The sequence below is a fragment of the Sinocyclocheilus rhinocerous genome, unplaced genomic scaffold (genome assembly GCF_001515625.1).
Source record: "Sinocyclocheilus rhinocerous isolate Xijiao unplaced genomic scaffold, SAMN03320098_v1.1 scaffold1158, whole genome shotgun sequence".
Taxonomy (NCBI): domain Eukaryota; kingdom Metazoa; phylum Chordata; class Actinopteri; order Cypriniformes; family Cyprinidae; genus Sinocyclocheilus; species Sinocyclocheilus rhinocerous.
The window spans coordinates 366,844-381,885 of NW_015632473.1; the positions used below are offsets into that span (position 1 = coordinate 366,844).

Genomic DNA, 15,042 nt, shown 5'->3' on the forward strand with positions numbered 1-15,042 from the left:
ATATAAATTATACATATATATATATATATATATATATATATATATATAATATAAAAATATAAAATTAAATTAAATGACATTTATAAAATTAAATAACATTTCATTCTATAACTTAAATCATATGAAATCATATCAAAATCAATTTTGGATGTTAACATTTTTTCAGTATGCAGACTAGAGAGATGTTTGGACATTCTCCCTGCTGAGCTCTGGCACAGCACTATTTCAGTAGAAAAGGTTCATTTTGACATTGGCTATGTTTACATTCACACTTATAATGTGATTAAGGCAGTCCTGAAATCATGTTAATGTGATTATACTCATAATTAGTGTAACCATAATCACAGTATGTAGGCATATATATAAACTTTCACCACATTTCTTCTTCTCTTTCACTGACCGAAGCATGCATGCTTTTGCTGGAGAGGAAAAGCCCGTTACGTTCACGCACAGCTTTGAAATCTGGGGAGCTCAGGAAATAGAGTTTATGCTTACAATTTTACTGGATATGGCCATCATGGTCAAAAACACTGGAATGCAGTCATTTTTTAACTGATAGTTCACCCGATAATCATTTACTCATTCTCAAGTTGTTCCAAACCTTTCTTTTGTTCTGTTGAACGCAAAAGAAGTTATTATAAGGAATGTTGGTAACTAAACAGTTGCCGGTAGCCATAGTATTTTTGTCCATACAATGGAAGTCAATGGCTACCAACCACTATTTGGTTACCAGCATTCTTCAAAATATCTTCTTTTGTGTTCAACAGAAGAAAGAAACTAATACAGGTTTTAACAACTTGAGGGTGAGTAAATGATTACAGAATTTATCATTTTTTGGGTGAATTATCCCTTTAAGCACTTTCGAATAATCAAAATAATGGCAAGTAGCATGTAAACAGGATTAAAGAGGTTTGCTTATGTCATGTAAAATCTTAATCCGAGTAATTTGTTATTCTGATTATTGCAAATAAACGCATGTATAGTCACTGCCATGCCATCAAGGTTTTTAAAGTTGGAGATTTACTTTATTGGCAAACTTACAACAGCCTAGTGAAATATGTGAGAAGTTTGATGCAGTTGATCTGTCCAAAGTTTTCTCATCATCAACACATTCCCTCATCACTTGTCCGTTTCAAACTCCCAAACCACAGTCTGTAGCTTGGCTGTGATTTTCATATGGGTTTTTTTCAGACAGCTCAGCAGATGCTTATTATTCAAAAGCCATCAGTGTCTTGGTATGTCATCATGTTTAATGATACTCAGTGTCAGTCCTGCACAACTCATCATTTACAGGCTTGCATTGAACTTGGCTAGACTATTATGAAAAAATGTAAGTTTTCAGAAGAGTTGTTAAAACTTTTCTGTTACTTGGTAAATATAATGCTGAAGAAAATTGCACTGATTTAGCACAGAGCTTTAACAGGTCTACAGTATATGACAGTTATTTTTTTATTGTGTATTTGGAAAGGAAACATCATGCATCAGTAGAGGGTTAAAGAGTGAGAAACAATAAAGAAAGATTAATTAAAAAGACAGAATGTAGCACCTGATGCCCCTAAGTGCCTAATTCCCAGAACACGTAATTATTTAATGATTTAACTGAGAGGGAAAATAAACTTTAACTATTTCCATCTTAAGAGTAAAAAAATAAGGCAATTGTGAAATACATTTTACAATAAGAAAGTCACATTATAGTTACACAAACATACAATATAAAGCCACAATTGTGAGAAATAAGGTTTTTTTGATACAGAAATGGCTTTCATAATTTATAGCCCTAAGGATAGATTTAAAATATGCTTTTAATGACAAAAAGTGAAACTCCACAAACTTCACTTTGTCTTGCTTGTGGCTGACAGGCAAAACATACTGAAATATGCCAGAACTCAGAGTGCTGTGATTGGTCAGTGAGTATTAAAGGGCCGAACAACTATACAGTCCACTAAACAGGTCATACAATCCCTTTTTCCTCACCTCAAATAACCCCTCTGTGTTTGCCTACAGCACCGCTGCTTTCAGTATCTGCCATCTCTTCCGCCTTCTGGGTGATACCTTTGTTCTTTGACATCAATGCAAAACGAGACACCCTTTGTGTTTAAGCAAATCGGATGACGGCTATCACATTATGGCATCTGTGTTTCCAACATCAATATATTTTGGGACATGGGTCGTGACCGTGTATTATTGATACGGTTGAGATTATGAAAGGCTTTATTCTGGTCAGTTGGTGACAGATGTTTCTTACTGTATCCATTTATCATCATAATCACAATAACTAATTGTGAACTATCTGGCTTTATTAATCTGTATGTTGCCCTCAAGGCAGCCCTAAGCCTAATGTACAGCAAAACCAGAAAGAGATTAATTTCCATATACAGTACAAATATATAAAACATTTTCCACTGGACGTTGTATACAGATGAAGCAGTAGCTTTTCAACCTTGGACCAGATACAATTTATAACAGGAAAGCAGAGGACTGCAAAGTGCAGGAAGTGCATGTGTGGAAATAACAAATGATGAGAGGAAACTGGAAAAACTGTATTTTCATAAATGATTACAGCTGCATTTTGGTTTGTAATTTAACTCCCATGCGTCAGTTCACGCAATAATCCCTCTGAAGGCTGCATGTGGACGTGTTGGATGAACACAGAAAATAAGATCTGCAGTTTACATCAATTAAGAAAAACATATTTACTTAGTTTAGAAACTGAAATCGGTAATGTCATTAAATGAAGGGGCGCTTACATTATGATTAACCTGCTGGAGATATTCACAGAGCTGGTGGTTGCTAGTAGGTATTTCTACTCAAGTTCTGTATTGGATGGTGGATCATTATCTGAACTTTGCTAACTGTCGTTGTCACTCATGGCATCAGAAGTTTCTGAAAATTGCATATCACTTTGTCACTTCAGTGTGAATACCCTTTATACACTGAAAAAGTCTGGTGTAAGCAACACATTCTCACTCCCAATTCTTTTTGACGCACAGGATACCGGCTGTAGTGTCATTTTTTTTTTTTTCAGTCTTGGTTGTGAAATGCCATTGGCTCTTGTGTGTCTTGTGACCGATTGCATCATGCTAAAGTACGGGAGTATCTTTTTGAATGAGATGTGAGCACGTTAACGGAGTGGGATCATTTTCAGCAAGTAAAACCTTATGTTTTACTCATTTCTTCGCATAAAGATATTGAATGGCTTCAGAAGACTTGGAATGCAACACGACTTGTTTGTAATACTTTTATACTGCTTTTAATGGTAAGTTTTTGCAATAAATACCTGTAACTGTACTTTTATTCGCCTGTTACGTGTTTTATATTTTTCAGAAGTGGGTAGGTTTAGGGTAGGGGTGGGGTTAGGTGCTCCAATCAAAGTATAAATTTATATAAAATGATTTATATTTTTTACAAATTCATGCAAACCATTAAATTAAGGCAAAAAACTGAAAGCAATGGAGGACCCTACATATCGAAAAGGGGTACCTTGAGCATCAAAAAGTGACGCCAAGGGGTCCTGACCAAGCGTAAATATGTGACGAGTTGGGAGTGAGAACGTGTTGGTGTAAGATTTACTTTGAAACAAATTTTGGTAAGAAATTGCTTGTAAATTTCACAAATAACTGACCATTCGCCGGGAGTTTGACTGACAAATCTGACCAATCATAACGAAATATAACCGAATCTGACATTTTGTCCGGCAAACAAAACAGACAGGAGAGTAGATTTAAGTTGGTCGACTTGAACTTGAAAAATGCTGTGTACTGACGTCTTTCCGCGGTTGAAACAAGATACTTCTGATGTTCATTCATGTTTATTTTGTGCTATAACTAGTAAAGAGGAAGAAACGATCAGTTCAGGTGTCGCTTGAACTGAGGCTACAGTGATCTGTCACGACGCATTAAAGAGCCACAAAACAGTATTTATCGTTTTAATTCATTTTAAAAAATGACAAAATTTGAAAGCTGAGACTTTTTCATACCAAACAAAATTAGACTAAAATAGTATTTTCTTGTAAAATATACTTCATTCAATAATTTTTACAGTATGCCCCAAAGTTGCAGAAATAGCATTCTACAATAACAACTGATAGCAGCTTGATGTGAGTCACATGTGTGGAATAGATTTGAAGTACATGGTGAAAAAACTAGACGGATGCTGATTCATATGCCATCGGCCTGTGGTTTTCTATGTTGTCGTTTACGCTAACGGCTAATGAGAAAAGGGCTTAATCCTCTTGGTCTAAATGTAGGTTAGATACATGACACTGTATTGCCATGAAAACAGATCTGAAGACTTGGCGTAAGGAGAACCGTTTTAAAAGAGAAGCTCACGTGTCCGAGTCGAAGCCAGAAATGACACGGCAGTTGGAAAACAGATGAAAAAAGATGTGAATATTGTATTGCATGAGTCTCACAGGGAGTTTCCTTTTAAATGTCTGCTTCATTTCTAAGCTGACAGGCTAGGTTTTCAGTGCATCCCTCTATCATGAATGACGTAGTCGGCTAAAAGTAGACACTGGCTTGTACAGGAAGCCCCATGTTGGCTCTTCACGTGCACACACTTAGGCTGATATGATATAGTATGAGTATTACAAATTCAGCCATAGCATAAAACTCAGTGCACACTGAAGCATAAGAGGGAGGTTTTGGGAACTAATGGCATATGGTAAAATGTGTATGAGGAGATGAATTTGTTGGATTAAAGGATCTACAAAATTTTAGGCTAAATAGGGCTAAAAAATTCAGAAATAAAACTGACAGAATGTATTTCCATAAATATGGTGAAAGAAGAGAATGATTAATCCCAAAATGAGAAATAATTTACTCAACCTCATGTCGTTCCAAACCATTATGGATTACTTTCTTCTGCAGAACACACACACCCATCCAAAAAAAAAAAAAAAAAAACCTGGTTGGGAAAATACAGTACAAATATTGTACAATGCAACTCACTTTAATAAAGCACTCAGGGATTTGAGGAAAAGTCCATGTGGCTCTCTGAACATTTTCCAATTGTTCTGAATGGTTTGGTGAAAACTAACCCAATATTAACTCTTTCACTGCCAGCATTTTTGAAAAAAAGTTGGCAGCCAACTCCATTTTATTCTAGCTTCAAGCATTCTTTTCTTAATCAACGCTTTAATGTAGGTAAGTTTGATAAAAAAAATGCAACATTTTGAGCAAAAAGCTGAGAAAATCGCGTTTTTATCAAATATTACATATGAATCATATTCATTACGATGATCAAAGCATTACGATGACCTGGATCGACAATTCACTAGGAAACATTAGGCAGTTTTCATTTATATGCTGTTTATTGTTGATGATCACATTATTTTTCATATGCATCTGTTTACATATGAGATCGCTCGTTTCTGCGTCTTCCTCACATGTGTTTTTGATTTGGAGATTCTGGACTCATTCAGGAGATGCGTAATAGCGCCCCCGACGGTATAACAGTGCAAACACGGAAACCCGGAAAATTCCGTTTTGGCGGGGAAGCGTTGTCTCATAAATAACAGAAAATTCCATGTTTAGCGGGGAAAGAGTTAAAGCAATTTTGACAGTAAAATAATTGTGGTAAACTTCACCTTTTAAGCTGGTGCGTAGAAACACCAGGAAAAGCAGGTGAACATTTTCGCCACCTACTGGACTGGAGTGCGAAGGGTTGAATGACGCACACAAAATTTACAGTTAAAATGGCTTCAATATTGAATTGTTTTTCGCCAAAACGTATAAAAGCAATCTTGTGGTGCAATGTACTGCCATTCTTCACACCGTACTGTCTTAAATTCACGCAAACAGATATTTGTTAAATTATTTCCTTTTGTGTTCTGCATAATTATTTTTTTTTTAAGTTTGGAATGATATGTGAGTGAGTAAATTATGACAAAAATACATTTTACGTTAACTATCCCTTTAATCTCTATCTGACTTAGTTTTGTCTCACCAAGGAAAAGGAACACTAAGGGCATGTTTACACACAGCAACTTTGAACCAAACAAACTCTTGTGCGATTGCTTTGTTAGTGAGATTCATTTGAAGAAGTATGAACGCTGCCATCCGAATATTGGTTTGTACCAAACTAGCGGACCAGGATCAACCTTTAGTTTTGGGTGTTATTCACAAAATATAGTCATAAAAGCTGTCCAATTAGGGTTGTGACCGTATCCTCATGTCTTTTGTTTTGTATCTTTAGGTTAGGTGTTAAAAATGTAAATGTTAAGACCAAGCGAACCAAATGTATCATTTTCTTTTTTTTGTCCGGACTAAAAGAACCAAGAAAACCGAATAACCGAAGGCATGCAAAAACATACCCACTGGAAACACAATAAAATTCTAAACTAAACTTTGAGTAAACAATAGCTAAACAATGAAGTTACATACTACAACTGTGATAGACCACAATACGCACTTGCTGATATTTCTTTAAGCCAATGCACATAAACACCACACAGATATAGATCCACAAACTACAGTGCACTGAAACGCTACAATATGTGAAGTTCCCCTTCCATCCTTATGTACACAAACAGTCTCTCTGCTGCTTTAGTACACCTACACGCACACATATGTGTGCCGATACACAAACACAGTATGGTACAGTTTATGTGTACGTGCTTCTGATGGGACAATGATTAACAGGATTTGTGGGGCAGCTGCGTACAGTGGTCAGAAGGGGCCCGAGAGTCAGCCGAACAGATTTCAGGTCTGATTTGCGTCTGTGTTTGGATGGTGAGGTGGAGGAGGGCTTCGTTGTGTTTCCTGTGTCGCAGTTTACAGTTTTAGAGCAAGAAAAATGGGCTTATGTAAGGGGTCATGTGATTTAGCCAGAAATAGTGGCGAGGCTACAGCTGCTGTTGCTCCGTTTGCAGATCCTGGGCTTTTTTGGCAGCTTCTAGACAGACTCGCTGCGCATTTTTTCCCTCCACCGAAAACACTCATTGTGCCTGTCTTTAGCCACACGGTCCATAAGCACTAAAGGAAAGCACGTTCATGTAATGTAGGTAGCACCAGTGGCATGCAGTTTAGCGGAGAAGTCCTTCCCATGATGCACGAGTGAAAGAGGGTTGTGGAATATGGGTAAGAGAACGAAAGAGGGAGATGCACACGGCCGCGGTGCCTGGATGCGGCCCTGCGGCGCCGTGCTCTGGCCTGTGGAGCGAGTGGGTGTGTGGCGAGTCAGTGGAGCGGAATGGTGCTCCGAAACGAGAGCTCGATCCAGGAGCTGTGGCCTTGGCCAAGGAAGGCAGCACATGAGGGATAGCGTCATAGCGTCCCGCGCCAAGACATCAGCCAACCCATGACACACTCAGAAACACTGTTTGGGATGGCTCATTTGTCCTCTGTGATAATAGTGCAGGGGCGTAAAGTGTAAGACAGCTATCTCCTTTACGTCGTATACTCACAAAGGGATGACTGTGCACGAGGACCAGAATGCACCACAATGTCCTTGTGAAGGTCACATTTTTGTTAATGCACGGAATAGAGTGATCTGTCTTTTTTGTATTACGTCATTAGGGCAGTAAATCAAAAATTTGAATTTTTCACTGAATTAATTACATTACATCCTAATTCATTTTTTCAAATTAACCAAAACACATCACAATGACTTAGAAAAGCCTCCACAGAAAACTATATATTATGTCATTTTTAATAATTCATTATAGAAATTAATTGGTTAAATTAACAGTCCTATAAACAAACCATTGTCCATGGGAACCATGGAAGAGCGCATTCCTAATTTCTGTAACAATTCCTACAGAAAAAAAAAAAAAAAGATACATAGAGTTTTATAGAGATCTTGAACATGTTCTCTCTCTTCTTGCAGGTCAGCACAACTACCTTTGTGCTGGGAGGAATGACTGTATCATTGACAAGATTCGGAGGAAAAACTGTCCAGCATGCAGAGTACGGAAGTGTCTACAAGCCGGGATGAATCTTGGGGGTAACTGAATTTACTTACTATGGGACTAAAAACTGTTGTGAAATGATATGAAACAATTATACGGGCACACCTGAGATCATTAATCTTAAAATATAAGAAATATATCCAGAATATAAAAAACACAAAATGTTATTGTGAATATGAGGGATTGCCTTTTTTAGTGAAGATTTACAGTGTTACAGAGAAATCTTTTCTTTTTTTTGTCTTTTATTTATCAAAGGTAAGTGACTTAAAAGAACATATTGAAATATGCTTCACATACATCTGTGCTTTCAATATAATTGCGACACAATTTGAGCAGTACTCAGTGAGCTGGAAAAAATGACCAAGGTAGATGGTTTTTAAGACAATAAGTGAAATACAGATGAAGTCATTTGGTTGTTTGTGTAACAAATGCTAGCCAAGGGTCACACTAATGGGGGACAGCTTATTATTATATTGAAGATATAAAACTATTGATAAACTTGATCAGTACAGCCTCAACAAACAGTGTACATCACTACAGACATGTCAACTCCTGAAAACAACGAATTAGGCAAACATTAACTAGTGACTCCAAACAGATGAAAAAAACACAAAAATACTAACAGAAAAAAAAAAAAAAGAAAACCAGTGAAGTTTCATCATGTGCATCTGTAATGTGCCTAGAATTGCAACTAGGGATGCACCGATACCACTTTTTCCAGTACTCGCCCGATACCGATACTTTTATTTTTGGTACTTGCCGATACCGAGTACTGATACCAATATTTTCATTGCATTTGTACATTTTTAAAATATTGGGTACAGAAACCAAAAGAGTATGTATAATGTTAGTGATCAAAGCTGCATCTCTACCTGGTTGGGTTTCTAAATTCTATTTCTGTGGTAAAGGGGGGGTTTTGTCTTACCCGTGTTTCCCTGATGTTTGTTAGTCACGATTTTCTTTAAAAATGTCCCTTGGAATGGAAATATATAAATAGTAAATGAGTTGTAACTTTTGACAGATGACTCGTCATTTCGCATTTTCAAATGACTAACTACAGTTTTAACAAATGTATGTGGCATATATAGTTTATCTTAAACCAGCTGTTATCACTGAATAATACAGTATATACTGTAGCTTTAGTGCAGTAAACCTGAGTTACTGTAGTTTTTTTTTTTTTTGCTTGTTTCTCTCTTTAAAAAGCATCTTGAGAACAATACTAACAAACAATAAATTAGATATTACATTATTATTAATATTATATTACATTTTTATTAAGTTCCAGTGTAGAATGAAAAATGTGGAGGTCAGTGAAGGTACTGCAGGAAGATATATAACATAGAGTTTAATAATTCTTCCTGAACCTCATTGAGTCATTCTAGGTGAAAATCTTCGGACTAAAAATATGAACGTATAAGGGGTAGCGGACATTTTTGGTTCTGATGATAGACAATTTTTTCATCAAGAAATATAATAGATGTATTTGATTTTAAATGATAAATAAACATCCATCTGAAAGACTACAACATTTACACAAAGTTGTCAAGAGTATAAAATCTGAGCATTTACTCGGACTAGCACATATGCCACCTTCAGTCTCACTTACTGATGTGATATAAACCTGCTGGCACAGGAATCTTGCAATTAATATCAAATTGGAACACTCACACAGCCAATTAACAGCATCCTCCCGAACCACATAAGAAGTCACATCTATACAGCAGGGATTTAAACTGTGATCCCTGCTATAAGATCCATCTCTATTTGAATAATTACTTCTATCAGCTCCAGCTCATTTCAGATATGAAAAACTGTAGGAACACTGCTTGAAGACTACACTGGGGGTCTTTCCATTAATACCTTGTTCATTCCAAATTATTTATCTCTCTTATAAATCACTGTAAGACCTTCAATGTTTAACATAAATTGTAATTATTCATAAAATGGATCAGGCTGCTCAAGTGAACAGCTTTAATAATATATGTTTGTTATTTCTCAGCACGGAAATCCAAGAAGTTGGGGAAGATGAAGAGCGTTAGCGAGGATTCTTCCCTGCAGAACTCAAAGGACGGGCCTCCGTTTCTGACCTCGGAGAAAGAGTTGAGCTCGGCCAATGCTCTTGTCCCCCACGTCCCCACGGTAGCACCGTTTCTGTCACCGTCCGTGTGTAGCGTCCTGGAGCTCATAGAGCCTGAAGTGGTGTTCGCGGGCTATGACAACACACAGCCCGACACAACCGACCACCTGCTCACCAGCCTTAACCACCTCGCCGGAAAACAGATGATCCGAGTGGTCAAGTGGGCCAAAGTACTTCCAGGTATACTTCCAAGGCAAATTTGTTTCTCAGGTTCCGTCTTCTGCATACTCAAAAGACAGGGAAATTTTCTCCAGATTTGAACTTTTTTGTAATTCAAGGTCAAGTATTAGTTGAGCTGTTGATCTCTGAAATGTACTTAGAAACTATGCTGTCATATTGATACAATCCTTGACCTGTCGGTTGCATTGGTATAGTAGGGTCTATATAATTATAATTATAATTATAATTATAATATAATTTTCTATAATTGTGTTCGGGATCATAAGATCCGTGTCTTCAGCCCACACCTAACTATTCATGCTTTTTCAAGCATTGACATTTTATGCTAAAGGAATAGTTCACCGAAAAATGAACATTCTGTCATAAATTACTCACCCTCATGTCGTTCCAAACCTGTAAGACCTTCATTCATCTTCAGAACACAAATGAAGATATTTTTGATGAAATCCAAGAGCTTTCTGACCCTGCATAGACAGCAACGCAACTGACATGTTTAAGGCCCAGAAACGTAGTAAGGACATTGATAAAATAGTCCATGTGTCGTGGCACTCTTGTGAACGTGCTGCGGAGACTGACACGAAAGAGAAGAAATTGTTGAATAAAGATGTTACTTTTGTTTTCTTAGTGCACAAAAAGTATTCTTGTAGCGTCATAAAACTGATGATGAACCACTGATGTCACATGGACAATTTTAATGATGTACTTACTACCTTTCTGGGCCTTGAACATGTCAGTTGCATTGCTGTCTATTGCAGGGTCAGAAAGCTCTCGGATTTCATCAAAAATATCTTAATTTGTGTTACGAAGATGAACAAAGGTCTTACAGGTTTGGAACGACATGAGGGCGAGTAATTAATGACATATTTTTCATTTTTGGGTGAACTATCCCTTTAACATACTATATCTCTGTGTTCAACAAGACTGAATGGACTTGATCAAAAATAGTGAAAACAGCAATATTGTGAAATATTATTGCAATTTAAAATATATATTTTTTTATTTTAAATATTTTAAAATGTACTTTATTCCTGTGATGCAAAGCTGAATTTTCAGCATCATTACATCAATCTTCAGTGTCCCGTGATTCTTCAGAAATCATTCTAATATGGTGATGTGCAACTCAAAAAAAAAAAAAAAAAACATTTCTTAATATTTGAATGTTGAAAACAGTTGTGCTTCTTAAAAAAAACATGGAAATCATGATAATTTTTTTAGGATTCTCTGACGAACAGAACACTGGAAAGAACTGCATTTATTATGTTTATTATTTATTTAAGTCCACAAGCTTCCAAAGTAGGTTGGCTCATCATATAGAAGAATCTGAGGTTCACTGTGTCTGTAGTAACAGTAATTGATTAACTGAGAATTGCTAGCATATGTTACTGTATTATAAACTAAAAATCCCATACAATGTATAGTAGTTAATTATAATTTTGGAAAAATCTGTTTTTGTCATTCCAAATTAAGTTTTCAAGGTACCTTGCAACAAGATGGTCATTTGCTGTATTGCAATTATTTGATACCAGGGTGTCTTCTTGCTATATCCGGACATAAAAATAGAAGGCTGAAAACACACCAGGGCAAACTGGCTCACCGAGTTTCAAAGACTATCCAGGCAGGCTTTGGGCAGTCAATGCATCACACGCTCAGGCAATCTGCAAGTGATGACTTGCAGATGTTTAATTATTAGTTATTTTGTTCTGTTATGTCCACATTGCTCTGTGTTTGTCATGTGATTTTAAACCATTTTAGGAGTCAAAAACAGGTGACAAGTTTCAGATGAGTGTTTGATGGGAAAAATAGGATGTATTTCAACACTTTAAGTTTTGAAGTTCTGTAAGTTTGTGCAAGTTACATTGACAATAATTTCACTAGTTTCACCAACATGTGGACCAGTTTCCAAAGGGATAATGTGGGGAAATTATTATTTATAACAAAAGAGAACACAAGGGACGCTCAGAGATTGCCTAGAAATGATAAAGCTATTGTACACAAGAGATTTTAAGTTAACGGTGTGACACATTACAGTCAATAGTGAATTTGCATATTGCAGACAAGCCAAAAATAGCCTCTGCTTCACCGATAAGTTTATAGTGTGTCCTCATGTGGCTTATATTATAGCTTGTGGGTGACTTTATAGCCCTCAGTGTGAGTTTTGGCAAGAATCCAGTCTGCTGTATTGCTAACTCTCTCTGACAACAGGACAATGAATGGAAACCTTCTGTGATTCATGTAAACCTGATCGTGCTGACTGCACTGCAAGACTTTTTCATTTGTGAACAAATTTGTGCCACTCTAGGAATCAACCGCAAACTGTTAGGTTCACAATGGCCACACGCATTACATGAACTAAAGAAGTAAATACGATTAAAACTTAACTTGCATTTTCCAAACAATGTTTCTATCTGCATCCATTTCTTGTATGCATATTTCATGTTTTTTTTAACAAAAAAAAAAACTATCATTAATTTCTCACCTTTATCATATATACAGTGGGTACGGAAAGTATTCAGACCCCCTTAAATTTTTCACTCTTTGTTATATTGCAGCCATTTGCTAAAATCATTTAAGTTAATTGTGGAATTTTTGAAGAATCATAATGCAGCTCTTGCCATATAACAAATATATCTTCATAGTGACAAAAAAAGCCCAGGATAGCAAGATCCTATTTTATTTCTTAGTATTAGCTCTGCTTCAGGGCAAGTCATGCCTCTTTGCTCTGTGTTAACTTGCCCTTTATTTTTTTCCCCAGGTTTCCGCAGTCTACCTATTGAGGACCAAATCACGCTGATCCAGTATTCCTGGATGTGTCTCTCCTCCTTCTCCCTCAGCTGGAGATCCTACAAACACACCAACGCCCAAATGCTGTACTTCGCCCCTGACCTCGTCTTCAACGAGTAAGCTAACTCACACAACACCGCATATTTACTTCATATAGAAATTTGTTGATTTATTCCATCCAAACATTTGAAGTAAATGAAAAAAAACCTCAGTTTTCCATAAACTACAGCATACAGACAATCCTTGGCCTTAGGTTAACCCTGTTTAAAGAATTCTGTGCTTCAAGTTACACAAGTTAAGATAATAATACAAAATGATAAGCTCAATAAGCATGCTCCCAGCAGGCGTACGTCTGTGACCTCAAAACTGTCCCTTCAATTGCTCCGCTAGGAAATACACTTTCCCTATAAGCGCTTCTTGATAACGTTGATCATGGCCGAGAGTTAGGTCAATGGGGCACATAATCAGCACAATCGACGAGAAGTGTTGAGTGGAAAGAGTGTGATTGTGTGCTTTTTAAAGCTAAATGTCCATTTATTGAGCGTAGTGGGAGAAGCGTAAAAATAGAGCACAGTGACCCCTGCAGGAGAATTGGAGCACTTCATTGTATTTGCCAAATGACTTGGAAAGATCTTGAGAAAAAGTACAGAATTAACTGGCGTGTTTACATATTCTCATCACCTCATACACGACTTCCACACATCCTGACGGCAAACCACCACGTAGGTTTCTGGCACACATGAGCTTTGTTTCATGATTGCCTAAACAATTAGCAGTCCTTCAGCACAGTCACAAAGACTTGAATTTTAACTCCTGACAAACCCTGAATCTGTTTATATCAGACTGCGACAACAATCCAAGTGTTGTCTGCAGGAAATTTAAGGCACACATGCAGGCAGCAGTGTGTTGTCATCCATAATACCACAATATTTGTAAGATAAACACATTACATTACATCAGCCCAGTGTATATAAAATAGCACATATATACTGTTATACTGTCTCAAAGTGAACAGGTCAACATGTTTCCACTGAAAATAGTGTGTGCTTAGAGTAGTGTGTACTATATCACCGTTTATAGCTAAATAAATACGCTTTGAAATGGACAAGATTTTTTTCATGAACTACACAAGGTATAATACATTCCAAAATACATGAAATAATGGTTTGTACTGACCATAATTAGTTTTTAGTTATAGAAATACTGGCTGCCAAGAACATTTATCCATTCAGAAGACATATAGCAACAATCAACTTTCCCATTCAGTCTACGACATATGAATAATTCTACATATTCTGAGTGCAGTTCATTGTTATATTATTACATTTTAATGGTTGGTTTTAAGGATATTTTGGTCGCCAAATGTCCATGTGAAATCTAGGTCTTGAAGCAAAACCAGCTGAGAAGCACTGCAGGACTAGTGCAGCAGTGCCCTTAAAAGATATTGATTGAAAACACTGTATGTCTGCCTTGAAGAGGAGCAAAACAAAAGTTTCCAGGTTTCCAGTCTGACACTTTTCAGTGTCCTCTAAAAGTATGTCAAAAAGAGTCAGAAATATATGTGTATGGATGGGTGAGGGTGATCTTTGACAGACTGCTGTATGTGCATGTTCTTCCAACTTTCACACCTCTAATACAATTTATATAGAAACATCTCTCCATAGCAACTGAAAGACAAGCCACAACAAATGCCATTTCCTTCTGTCTTTCTCAATAAAATCTATTGTTTATGACAGAATGTAAATGTATATACGTATATATACTGTATATAAAGAATAATTAGAAAAGCTAATGTAAGGACACTACTATAAGGCAGACATTCTTACAGGTACTGAGATGAGGAATTGAACTCGTTTTTCATTCCATCTGAAAACAGATTGAAGGTTGGGATATTAAATAAAGATCTGTCAGACTGGAAGAACGGGAGAGAGAATCAGTTCTGGCAGACAAAAAGCAGACAAACCTGAGCACAGAATGACAGCAGGGCAGACAGCTTTGGAAGACAGATCGGCATGCATGCAGGGCCGTTTCTAGC

At 36.8% G+C, this 15,042-nt stretch overlaps 1 protein-coding gene across 1 annotated transcript in view; it reads left to right on the forward strand.

The window, feature by feature from the left end:
- LOC107742541 (mineralocorticoid receptor-like) overlaps positions 1 to 15,042 on the forward strand; it is an 84,494-nt gene that overhangs the window by 57,182 nt on the left and 12,270 nt on the right. The window contains exons 4-6 of the mRNA XM_016555554.1: positions 7,828 to 7,944; positions 9,909 to 10,226; positions 12,979 to 13,123. Coding sequence (XP_016411040.1) covers positions 7,828 to 7,944; positions 9,909 to 10,226; positions 12,979 to 13,123 — 580 coding nt within the window. The remainder of the gene's footprint in view (positions 1 to 7,827; positions 7,945 to 9,908; positions 10,227 to 12,978; positions 13,124 to 15,042) is intronic.